The sequence below is a fragment of the Natrix helvetica genome (assembly GCF_964273705.1).
Source record: "Natrix helvetica genome assembly, chromosome: 4".
NCBI lineage: Eukaryota > Metazoa > Chordata > Lepidosauria > Squamata > Natricidae > Natrix > Natrix helvetica.
Window position 1 is genome coordinate 171,039,963 of NC_138550.1, and position 12,940 is coordinate 171,052,902.

General features: G+C 46.5%; 1 protein-coding gene across 2 annotated transcripts in view; it reads left to right on the forward strand.

Moving 5' to 3' along the window:
- The window catches only part of RECQL4 (RecQ like helicase 4), a 31,009-nt gene extending 20,030 nt beyond the window's left edge, over window positions 1-10,979 (forward strand). For both annotated transcript variants that reach the window (XM_081951943.1, XM_081951944.1), the window contains exons 19-25: window positions 706-862; window positions 2,183-2,312; window positions 3,725-3,897; window positions 4,889-5,075; window positions 7,573-7,732; window positions 9,417-9,525; window positions 10,140-10,979. In XM_081951943.1, the coding sequence (XP_081808069.1) occupies window positions 706-862; window positions 2,183-2,312; window positions 3,725-3,897; window positions 4,889-5,075; window positions 7,573-7,732; window positions 9,417-9,525; window positions 10,140-10,261 (1,038 nt within the window). In that variant the 3' untranslated portion in view covers window positions 10,262-10,979. The remainder of the gene's footprint in view (window positions 1-705; window positions 863-2,182; window positions 2,313-3,724; window positions 3,898-4,888; window positions 5,076-7,572; window positions 7,733-9,416; window positions 9,526-10,139) is intronic.
- The last annotated feature ends 1,961 nt before the right edge of the window (window positions 10,980-12,940 follow it).

The window sequence follows — 12,940 nt, forward strand, 5'->3', positions numbered from 1 at the left end:
GCTATACCATACTACTATGACTGGAGGTTTTTAAGAGATTGGACAGTCATTTGCCTGAAGTGGTATAGGGTCTCCTGCCTGAGCAGTGGGTTGGGCTAGAAGACCTCCAAGGTCCCTTCCAACTCTGCTATTCTATCCTAGTATCAAGATCACATGAAATATTAGGAAAGAGGAATCAGCAGGTGTAGGAGAGGACAATTAGTTGGAGACCACATTGAAAGCTGCTCCTTGGGAGAACCAGCATGGTTGAATATGCCGGTAGCTCTCGGCTTGTATGATTGTAATTGCACCTAGAATTACAGTGGTAAGTCATGGCAATTATGAAGCAGGTTAGCACATGTCCATGCCCAATGTTGTTCCTCCTCCTCCTCCTCCTCCTCCTCCTCCTCCTCCTCCTCCTCCTCCTGGTTAGCCCCATCCCTTGGTGATAAGGACTTGAGATGAGAACTTTAGCCTTTGCCCCAGTGGTGAAATTCAAATTTTATTACTACCGGTTCTGTGAGCGTGGCTTGGTGGGCATGGAAGGGGAAGGATATTGCAAAATCCCCGTTCCCACCCCACTCTGGGGCCAGCCAGAGGTGGTATTTGCCGGTTCTCCAAACTTCTCAAAATTTCCGCTACTGGTTCTCCAGAAACTGCTGAATTTCACCCCTGCTCTGCCCACCCCGTAACTCTTGGATATGACCAAGCATTTTTAATCCCCAGGGCTGTGAAGTGGAGGACGCAGAGATGCTCACTGCCCTAGAAGGAAGTTCAGAAAAGGCCCCTGACCCAGAACAGTCACAGAGGCGAATCTGCTATAGACATGAGAGAGCCATCCCTATTCAACAGACTGTGGAAGCGTTGGACCTCCGAGAGGAAGGTGGGGGCCTCTGGTGTTAAGAACCAAGAGTTGACAACTGGCTTCCTGAAGCTTCAAATATGAAATAAAACTAGAAGGAAGGAAGCAAGGGGGTTGTCTGGTAGTTGGGTCTAGTGGTTAATGCATCAGGCTGCCAAACTTGAGAACTTTAAGACTTGTGGACTTCAACTCCCAGAATTCCCCAGCCAGCATGGCTGGCTGGGGAATTATGGGAGTTGAAATCCACAAGTCTTAAAGTTCCCAAGTTTGGACACCCCTGCTTTAGGCACAAAAGCCAGCCGAGTACTTTGGGACAGTCCTTCTCTCTTAGCCCAACCCCTCCCCCTCACAGGGTGGTTGTTTGGGAAAACAGGAGGTGGAAGAAATATTATGTTTGTCCGCTGCCTTGAGTTATTTGTATAAATAATAAAAGGCGGGGTAGGAAATCTAAAATAAAAATAAAATTTCAAAAAAAAACTCTGGCTGTTCAGAATGGCTTGAGAAGAAGAAGAAAGAGTTGAAGAGGTTTTCTGAATCTTCCTTGCTTTTGGCTGCTGCCTCAATTTCTTCCTTATCTAAAGAATCCAAATTTGATTCGGGATAAATACTCTGCCGGTATTTAATAAGATACCGGGGAAACATTGTGGCTTCTCGAAGTCAAACTGTTCTCAAAAACACCGGAAGGGCGGGAGGACAAGAAGCAATGGGTGGAAACTAATCAAGGAGAGAAGCAACCTAGAACTAAGGAGAAATTTCCTGACAGTTAGAACAGAGGTTGCCTCCAGAAGTTGTGAATGCTCCAACACTGGAGGTTTTGAAGATGATGTCAGATAGCCATTTGTCTGAAGTGGTGTAGGTTTTCCTGCCTGAGCAGGGGGTTGGGCTAGAAGACCTTTAGAGGTCCCTTCCAACTCTGCTATTCTATTCTAAATCTAGCTGGTTTTCCGTTGTCCTAAGCTTTTGGCATAAGTCCAAATTGGTTTCCAGCTTAGTTTTGGAAGAAGCAACCTGGGAAAAGGCTTTTTTTTAAAACCATAGGATCCTTTACAACCCAAAGCTCAAGTCATCCAGACCTTGAGCTTTGGGCCGTACAGGCCATCTTCAGCAGAGGGGGCAGGTTTCCCAATGCTTGATTTTAAAAAGCGTATTTTCTGGGCAAAACAAAAGAGTGTCTAAGCCCCTTTGTCAACAGACGGCACAGGTCTGATTGTGGAAGTTGGGGTGGGGGGTGGGGAATGTTTCCAAAACATGAATGGAAAGCACCAGCAAGAATGTTCTAGAATTGACCTTGTAAGCTTTGTGTCTTTATCCACTTAACCGAAAGTGGGGTTTTTCCCCCAGGCATAGAGACGCTTCTGTGCTACCTGGAGCTGCACCCCTGTCACTGGGTGGAGCTGCTGCACCCCACGTTCTCCTCGTGCCGAGTTTCGTGCTACAAAGGCCCTCAGCAGCTGCGGACGGTTTCTCGAAGGTGAGGGAAGGAAGGAAGGAGGGAAAGGACCAGGCCAGTAATTGAGAAACAAGGCTCCTTCACAGCCGTTGGCTCAAATCCGGTTTGTCTTCAGCTCACAACCACAATGCAGCCCAAACTCTCTGTTGCTAAGCAAGACAGTCATTAAGTGAGCTTTGTCCCATTTTACGACCTTTCTTGCCACAGTTGCTAAGCGAATTACCACGGTTGTTAAGTTAGAATCTGATTTCCCCATTGACTTCGCTTGTCAGGTCACAAAAGGTGGCTCACATATCAGTCCGTTGCCAAGCGTCCAAATTTTCATCAAGTGACCGGGGGATGCTGCAATGGTCGTAAGTGTGAAAAACGATCACAAGTCACTTTTTGTAGTGCTGTTGTAACTTTGAACAGTCACTGAACGAACGGTTGTAAATTGAGGACTACCTGTATATAAATTATATAAAGCAGTATTGGGGATTGCAGGTTGCCGTGTTTATTTTATTGGTCTGATTTAGAAACCGCCCATCTCCTTCACAGAGGCAGGTACCGAATTTCCCCCAAAATAAAGACCAGATCTTATATTAATTCTTGCCCCAACAAGATGCATTAGAGCAGGGCTGCCAAAAAAGCCAACACAATTCTAGGCTGCATCAACAGAGGGAGAGAATCAAGTTCACATGTTAATACCACTTTATAAAGCCTTGGTAAGGCCATACTTGGAATACTGCATCCAGTTTTGGTTGCCACGATGTAGAAAAGATGTGGAGACTCTAGAAAGAGTGCAGAGAAGAGCAACAAAGATGATTAGGGGACTGGAGACTAAAACATATGAAGAACGGTTGCAGGAACTGGGTATGTCTAGTTGAATGAAAAGAAGGACTAGGGGAGACATGATAGCAGTCTTCTAATATCTCAGGGGTTGCCACAAAGAAGAGGGAGCAAGCTATTCTCCAAGGCACCTGAGGGTAGAACAAGAAGCAATGGGTGGAAACTAATCAAGGAGAGAAGCAACTTAGAACTAAGGAGGAATTTCCTGACAGAACAATTAATCATTGGAACAAGTTGCCTCCAGAAGTTGTGAATTCTCCAATCCTGGAAGTCTTTAAGAAGATGTTGGATAGCCATTTGTCTGAAACAGTATAGGTTTTCCCGCATAGGCAGGGGGTTGGACTAGAAGACCTCCAAGGTGCCTTCCAACTCTGCTATTTTATTCTATTCTGTTCTAAATGCTTTTGTCTGGCTGAGGATCTTAACTGGGGCTTATTTTTTGAGTAGGGCTTATATTACGAGCATCCTGAAAAATCATGTTTTTCCCCCCCAGTAAGCTCTTATTTTGGGGAAAACACAGCACAGGAAAGGTATTGGCTTGTTTCATTTCCTGTAGCCAAGAATGGTTGATAAGCAAAGAGCGTTGGCTCCTTCCCTGCTTCCAGGTGCCCCCCACTCGCGGTCTGCTTGGCCCAGCAGCGCCTGAAAGGGATCAAAGCTACCCAGGCCAGCTCTGTGGAGTTCGATGTCATTGCACTGGCCGATTCCATGGGCTGGGAGGTCCTGCCAGTCAAACGTGCCCTACGACAGTTGCAGTGGAACACCCCTTGGCACAACGGTAAGCCAGTGGGGAGCTTGGTCAACGGGTGTGCCAGGAGGGTAGGGGGCTGTGTTTGCGGAGATTTTTAATCTGGCACGTCCCAGAAAAGCAGAGCAACTGCATAGCAATTGGAATCGCCCCTTACCTCTTCAGCACTCGAGGTCTCCTTTGTGCAATCCAGTTCATGGTGGTCCCAAAGGCACTTTTTCCAAAAGGCAACTGGACTTCCTTGGTTTTTTTTCACCTGGAAATGTTTCACTTCTCATCCAAGAAGCTTCAGTTCTAACTGACTGGTGGGGAATGGAATGTCTGTGTTAAAATTATGTATCAATAAAGGGGATTATTTGTAGCTCATGGTTGAAACGAGGAGTCCTTGTTGCTCTGCAGATGTTTCATGACCCAAATTAGGTGATATCATTTCATTATCGAGTTTGGGTCATGAAACATCTCTAAACTCTGCAGAGCACCAAGGACTCCTCAAAATTATCTGTGTTAAAATTGATCTATGTTAAAATTGAACAGCCTCTCTCTTCAACAGAGGGGAAGGATATGACACCACTTACTTCCTGTTTACCAAACACAGTCCTTTTGGCAGTCCCAAGAAGATTGGGTGGTGAAATCTAATTTTTTTTACTGCGGGTTCCAGCAAACCGGCCCAAACCGGTAGCATTTCACCCCTGTTCCAGACTCCTGATTCAGGTGACCCTGAAGATACAGATAAACCCCCAAGTGGCCCCAACGACATTCGGGGTGCTGTGATCAGACGCCTGCAAAGAATATAAATGCTTCCATCCGCCGCTATCAAGTTAGAACCGAAGAAGCTTCTTGGGTGAGAAGGAGAAATGTTTTCAAAGAGAAACCCAAGGCAGTCCAGTTGCCTTTGGGCCTTGCAGTTGGCTGTGTTTCAGGGAACATCTTCCCCCACCGAGAGAGAGGCAGTGATCCAGAACCTGCTGGAGGATCTGGGGATGGCGTGACTTTGTCCACTGTTTTTTCTCTCCCCGCTCAGGTTCCCAAGGCTCCAGGAAGAGCGAGGTCCTGGTGGAGTTCAGGGAGCTCTCCTTTCACCTGCGCTCCTACGGCGATCTCAGTGACGATGAGCTGGACGGGGTGGGGGACTTCCTGCACCAGCGAGTCACCAGTCGAGAACAGGCAGCCCTCCGGCAGCTCCAAGTCTGCTTCCAGGCTTTTCAGAGGTGGGCAGTTGCAATGAAGGGCCTGTAAACCCCGGGGGAGGCTGCCTTCCTAGCTCCCTTAAGCAGCGGGCCTTCCGAAAGAGAGCACAGATGTTCCCCTTGTTGAATCCCAGAGCTTTCTCCCTATCTTCTAAAGCCTTTTCATGTAAGCCCTTTTAGGTAATTAATAAATGTGGTGAGAACTTTAACACAAACAGAACTCGCATACGTTCTTACCCTCAAAAAGAGAATTCTAATCACGTCACTATTCTTATGGACTCTTGGTAAAGGGAAAAAGGAGCAAAGAAAATCTTAAATGGATGAGGGTTCTATCAGAAGCACCTAATTAACAATTTGGCCTTTCAGGTAATAGATAGTAATAGATAGTACGTCTATGGCGATTCTCAGTCCTGCAGGTCATGCTTCTCCCAAGGGTGCTTTTTCAAGAGGCAACTGGACATTTCACTTCTCATCCAAGAAGCCTCCCCAGCTCTGACTGGACTTTTGTGGGCATCGGAAGGGCCCGTATTCCCTGCTTTTTCTGGAAATCCGTTCCTCCCCCCGCACCATTGAAAGGGTGTTGGTCCCAAAGTGCACAGCCAAATATCCACTCTCCGTCGTCCAGGCGATGGCTGCCCCCGTTGCCTCCTGAAAAAACACCCTTGGGGCAACCGTGACTTGGATGACTGAGAATCTCCATAGACATTTAACTATGCCAGGGGTGTCCAAACTTGGGAACTTTAAGACCTGTGGACTTCAACTCCCAGAATTCCCCAGCCAGCCATGCTGGCTGGGGAATTCTGGGAGTTGAAGTCCACAAGTCTTAAAGTTCCCAAGTTTGGACACCCCTGAACTATGCACTCTGGGATGAACATCCTTCAAATGGAACGAGAGGATGAACCGATTTCGAGAAAAATTGCAGACTACAAGAACCATTTGTGCTTCAATATGAGATGCGTAGTCCGTGCGTATTGCATAGGCTGGGTGGATTCTGACAAAATACGGACTTAACAACAGTTTGCATAATCAACGTTCAAAGTTACGATGGCACTGAAGAAAGTGACTTGTGAGCCTTTTCAGTCTCCGAAGCGAGGCGTGGGAGCAGCCACGTATTAACACAGCCCATTTGCCTGGAGACTGAGGTTAATTTGAGGCCACTCCCTCTACTTCCTCCTCCTGAAACAGCCGCTTGGTATTGGACCGCGTGGACAGTGGTCGTCATTTTGGGTGGCGGCCATCTTGGGACGCACATGGAGGGGCGGGGAGATCGGTGCACTTGATTTCAGCTGCCCCAAGGACCCAGAACCACCACCAGGGTTAGAAGAGGATTTCTTCAGGCCTGTGCTCCGCCGGTGATCCGGGGAGGGCCCCTTCGGTTTGGCCGTGGGCCGGCTTTTTACCTCTTCTATAGGTGTGGCCTGTTTGCGGGAGTAGCTTGCCGGCCATGTGACTGGGTGGGCATAGCCAACTTGTAAAATGTGGTGAAACTCACTTAACAACGCTCTTGCTTAGCAACCAAAATGTTGGCTCAGAAACTCTGGCATTTAAAGCACGCAAGTCTTAAAGCTGTCAAGTTACAAGACCCTTGTACCCCTAACCCTTTAGAAAAAAAACCCCAGGGGTGTTCAAACTTGACAGCTTTAAGACTTTAAGGTTTAGATAGGACTCTTAGAGGCGGGCGAGGCGATTGGTGAGCCAGCCAATCAGTGAGCGGTGGGCGGGGCAAGCATGAGGACGGGCGGGGGGAGGGAGCTGGAACCGGTTCTAAATGGCTCGGTAGATTTGTGGAACCACTTCTATAGAAGAGGTTAGAACTGGCAGGAACCCACCCCTGCAAGAGTGGCCTCAAATTTACCTCTGTCTCTGGGCAAATGGGCCGTGATGATACCCACCTGTGACTCCTCCCATGCCGGCTTCGAGACATGCAGTTCAGGTAAGACCAACTGACATACTGATGGCCGTAGCAGCGTCCCCATGGACAGGTGATTAAAATTCACACGCTTTGCCACTGACTCATACTTATGGCGGTCGCAGTGTGCCAGGGTCACGCAATCCCTCTTGGTGACACTTTCTGACAAGCCAAGTCAATGGGGAAGTCAGATTCGCTTAGCAGCCATGTTACTAACGAAACAACTGCAGTGACTCGCTTAACAACTGTGGCAGGAAAGGCCGGAAAATGGGGCAAAGCTCACTTAAGAGAGCCTCATTTAGCAGCGGAGATTTGGGGTTGTTAAGTGAATCTGGCTTCCCCATCGACTTCGCTGGTCAGAAGGTCATAAAAGGAAATCACATCACAACCCGGGGACACTGCAACCGTCATAAATAACAAGTCCGTTGGCAACACGTCTGTTGATCATGTGACCCTGGGGATGCTCATAAATATTAAACCTGCCCGTAAATCACTTTTTCCAGTGCCATTGTAACTTTGAACGGTCACTGGCGGTTGTAAGTCGAGGACTTCCTGTCCTGCTGGACCTCCATTGTTCTTACCTCCCCTTCTGTGTTTGCCTTTCCACAGCGTGGCGTTCCCTACTTACGCCTCGTGCTGTGACCATGCAGACCAGGAGAGGAGCAGACAGCTGAAGTCCCTGCTGGTGGCTTATTTTGAGAAGCATCCGGTGCTGGATGAAACTTCCCCGGGTGCAGAGCGTGGGGCTGATCACCCAGAGCACGTGCAGGTAAGGAAATCCAGCTTTTCGTGTACAGCTGGCTCCAAGTCACAAATGTGGTTCTGCCCTAATTTGCCTTCTGCAGGTGGGTCGCTCTGCTAGGGGCGTGTGTGTGTGTGTGTGTGTGTGTTTCCTGATGCGTATGGAGGTCCCCGGAGGGTGGTTTGATCCAAGGGAACTGTTTTATTTATTTTTAGAGCAGGGGTGTCCAATCTTGGCAGCTGTACAACTTGTGGATTTCAACTTCCAGAATTCTTTAGCCAGCATGGCTGACAGAGGAATTCTGGGAGTTGAAGTCCACAGTCTTCAAAGTGTTGGACACCCCTGGTTTCTATGCCCCAAGTGGGAGTCATTTGTGGAAATTCACTGCCTTTGTCTTGTACGTATCCTGAAAAGCTTCCAAAACGTCTGGTTAATTACCCTTCTTTGTGTCTCATCAGTCACTGCCAATATTGCCATTCCCATCTCTCTATTTGGACTCTCTTATGATATATTTTATTGCATTTTATATCTCAAGGGTTGTTTTTTCCATATTTGGACTCTCTTTTTAGGCAGTTCATTTTGACAGAGGAAACAATGGTTTCTTTCCCTGCTGTCTTCTTAAAACCGATGCTCACTTGATGTAGTCCTTGAAATTTCGGGTTAAAACGATTAGGGAGCAAGTGACCACATGTGGCTTTTTTCTGTCTAATATCCTGCAGAGCTGTTAGAAGAGTGGTGCGGTGGCCTAGAGGTAGAGCTCTGGCCTTGCAATCAGGAGGCTGAGAGTTCAATCCTGGGTAGAAGCAGATATTTCTCTCTCTGGGCACAATGAGAATATATCTGCTGAACAAAACTCCACCCTGGTGACAGGAAGGGCATCTGGCCAGTAAACACTCAACTCCATTCAGTTGCCCAGACTCCACCCCACAAGGGATTATGGCAGGGGTGAAATTCAGCAGGTTCTGACAGGTCCTGGAGAACCAGTAGTGGAAATTTTGAGTAGTTCGGAGAACTGGCAAATGCCACCTCTGGCTGGCCCCAGAGTGGGGAGGGAATGGAGATTTTGCAGTATCCTTCCCCTGCCACGCCCACCAAGCCACGTCCACAGAACCGGTAGTTAAAAAAATTGAATTTCATCCCTGGATTATGGGGTCATTAAATAATGACAATGGTCCTGCAGAGCTGTTATTAGCAGAAACTAGTCTCTCTGCCCCTTGCTAATAACACGCAAGGAATTTTCATGGATGGGGCCATAGTAAGCTACTATCAGCATCATACAGAAAAAGACACTCCTTTTCTGGAGAACAGGCTTGCTTCCTCTTCTCTACCTCTAACTGAAACTAGGGGTAATTCCCCACAGTTTAAGGGGAGCCACTGCAAATCACCCTGCGCAACATTGGGCTAACATGCTACAAAAACTGCAGGCTAGATGGACGTAAAGCAGCATCTAAGTTCAAACTAATATTCATGCATCTCTGTAAGATTGTACAGAGATGGCTACAGAGAGGCAGGTGGTAAAAAGCCAGCCTAGTTTGATAGGAGCAGCTTAAAGACAAACGATAGGGAATGTTCATTCCTGGCTGCCCTATTTTAAAATTGAACAGCATTTGCACTTAAGCTGCAAACACGGCCCTTGTCTGAAATTGTGCCTCGCTATGGAGCCCCCTTAATGCTAATTTCACTTTCCCTGGAATTTTCTTCCCAATTATAGTTTCAGCAATGGGAACAGCAAATCCAGGCTGACGTTCGCCACTTCCTCTCCATCCGTCAAGACGAAAAGTTCTCTGGCAGGGCTGTGGCGAGGATTTTCCATGGCATTGGTAAGTTCCTCTTGGAAGTGAATCTGCACTCTGCTGAATTACACAGAAATATATAGATCTCTTAGGGAGTTTTTGCTCAGTCGTATTAACAGAAGGGTTAAGGCCTCCTTTCAAGTCCCAGCAGGTCACATACACGTGGTTTTCTGGGCAACAATGTGAAGGTGGTTTGAGTTTTTTTTTTTTATCCAGGACTAACAAGGTCCAAACTTTCTTGATTTATGAACTCATATGAGGGAGGTTTGGAAGGGAACTCTGGAATGCAAGTATGCTGCCTGGAAGCGTGAGGCAGACCCAAGCAGGTGTAACTGATTGGTGGACAGTGGGAGGTCAGGGGGCGAAAGGAAAAGTTTTCATATGCTGTTTTTTACACAAAAGCATCAGAACTGTCTTTTCTACTTCCGTACCCCCATGGCTTTTCAGTTATACTCGTTGGAGAAAAAAATATGCCAGGAGTTTCTTTTGTGTTTAATGCAGTGGAATGATTGACATAACTATACACTGATGTGCACAGAATGCTAGTGTAAAAGCTCACCTTATCTTTAATGCAATGCAAACCCCGGGTTAATTTTGATCATAGTGCTTGCTTCATTGAGGTTTGTACTTTGTCTGCACAGGGAGTCCATGCTACCCAGCTCAGATTTATGGCCGAGATCGTCGTTTCTGGAGAAAGTACCTTCACTTTGACTTCCATAAGATTATGCGCTTGGCTACAGAGGAGATCATCCGTTGGAGGTGAATTGAGCCGGGCAGAATCTGGAGAGGCCAAGCCCCATGGCACAGCTCTGCTTGTTCCCTCCCTTGCTTGTTGGCCACACTGCAAGCATTGCATTTCCAGAAGATCTGTGGCAGCCAAATATCCAAGCTTTCTACAAAATAGGTGGAGCAACTGACGAAAGTTCTCCTGGCCTAAACAGAAATTGGACGGGAGTCCTTTAAAATATATTATATATATATATATTGAATTAACTCCAAAACTATGAAATCCTACATATGTGGCAAAATCTTAAAGAGTGTTCCTTCACCTCGTGTCTTTCCCTTCCAGAATTCTGACAATGATGGGGTTGGACTGAGGATTTAAGGAGTGGATAAGGCGCTGATTTATAATTTTCAATAGTTTTTGAAGAACAGATAGTTCAGAGGACTTCAAACTTGGCAACTTTAAGACTTGTGGATTTCAACTCCTAGATTTCTCCAGCCAGCTATGCTGGCTGGAGAAATCTGGGAGTTGAAGTCCACAAGTCTTAAAGTTGCCAAGTTTGGGGACCCCTGAGATAGTTCCTCTTTTTGAGGATAGTTAGAAGTCTTGATTTGCCTTCTGACATTTGAACTGGATAACAAACCCACGTTGCTTATCTATAGCATGCAATATTAAGTAAATACTTCTAAGGAAAAAGCGGAATGTTGCAGGTTTTTCCCTGGCAGAACTTGACCTGAATAAAACAGATTTTTTTTACTTAATCTAACAAATCATTTTTGCTTCTTTTGTTCTTTACTATATAAACAGCATGGAGTTTTAAAATAAGTTTAATCTTCCTCATTTGAGTGGGGCATTAAAGTTTTGTATAAAAACGGTGCCAAGAGGAGGAGGAGGAGGAGGAGGGCGGGCAAAGAGACTCATTCCTTGATATGTCCTCTGAATCAAAGATTCTGAGAGCTGGGAGGGACCCTTAAGGTCATGGAGCCCAACCCCCTGCTCAATGCAGGGATTAAAGCATTCCTCAAACAGCCCCATCCCCACCCCTTAGCCATGAGCTTCACTGTCAAACTGGCTCCATCCAAGTCGTTTCCTTCCTAAAGTTGACTTTTCCATAAAAAACATACATTTCTTACACAGGGACAGGAAACAGATGTGGGGCCAAACAGCGAGTATAAAGCCAGGGACTTTCCGCCCTTCCCTCTCTTCTTCTTCTTCTCCACCCAACATTGAAGCCTGGGATCCCCCTTTTCCGTTCAGGAGCTCAAGCCATGTGGGCGTGCCCACCACCATTAAACCATCTTTCCAAGCAGCCTCCGTGTTTCCAGTGTCTTTTTCCCCACTTGGAGCTGAACCCAGAAGGACGTTTCTCCCAACAGCCCTTTCAACAAACAAGCAATGCAGATTTGAAAGTCCAGTGGAAAACCAAACTTAAATTCTAGGGAAAGAGGCCTGTGTTGGTCTGTTGGAAGAAACAGGCCTTTGATCTGGAGCTTGTCTTCTGATTGGTTGTCAGACTCCCAGGGGGCCATGCAGGGGCAACTCTCTAGGATGCGTTTTGAATCCAGGTGTGGTTGAGTTCTCAGATGCCATGTGGCCAGTTGGGTAAAGAGCCAATATTATCATGTCTTAATCCCATCCCCCTGAGCTGAAGGAGAGAACTATTATGTAAAGCAGGGGTGTCCAAACTTAGGAACTTTAAGACTTGTGGACTTCAACTGGGGAATTCTGGGAGTTGAAGTCCACAAGTCTTAAAGTTCCCAAGTTTGGACACCCCTGATGTAAAGGGACTGGCTTGGCCTTCTTAATGGCCCATTGACAAAGTCGGTGGAGGCAAGAAACTACAGGGAGCTATTCTCTCTTTATAAAACATGTTTCTTCCTTTTCCCATCCAGAGAAATATAATATTCTGCCTTTTCAATATTTCCTAGGATATCTCATTTTTCTGGGAGGGGGCTGGGTGATAACTTCCTACAGGTCTTTCATGAGTTGGCAAGTCTTTTTTTTTTCTCCTTCCCTCCAAATTCCTGACTGGTGGTCTCCATGAAAAAGAAAATGATGTATCTGAGCAAACCTAGACAGACATCCGGGATAAATAAGGCTGGAGAATGTTTTCCCTTGATTCAGAAGGGTGCTTGATTAAAAAAAATCCCTGGGCCAAAGGTAATTATGGGTAACAGGAATTCCTAATTTCAAACTGGCTATAACAAAATACAGCTAGTTCTCGCCTTACAGCGGTTCATTTAGTGACCATTCTAAATTGCAACATTGCTGACAAAAGTGACATGACCATTTTTCACACTTGCGGCCCTAACATGACATGCTCAAGTGATCAAGATTTGGGCGCTTGGCAACTGACTCGTATTTATGACAGACGCAAGTGTCCTCTGGTCATGTGATCCCCTTTTGCGACCTTCCAAAAAGCAAAGTCAGTGCGGAAGCCAGTTTCATTTAACAACCGTGTTACTAAACTGCTGCAGTGATTCACTTAACAACAGTGGTGGGAAGAAAGGTAAAACAGCAAAACTCACGTAACCTTTTGGGCTCACTTGTGGCCATATGTTGAGGACTACCTGTAGAGATTTCTGCACTGCTCAACCAACCTCATTGTACATAGGTTGTGCACTGAAAAATAAAGTATGATTAAAACTGGAGGAAGATGATTGGGGCGATAGAGGGTGATAGACCACTATTGCAGCAAAAGGTGTTGTTATGGGAGGT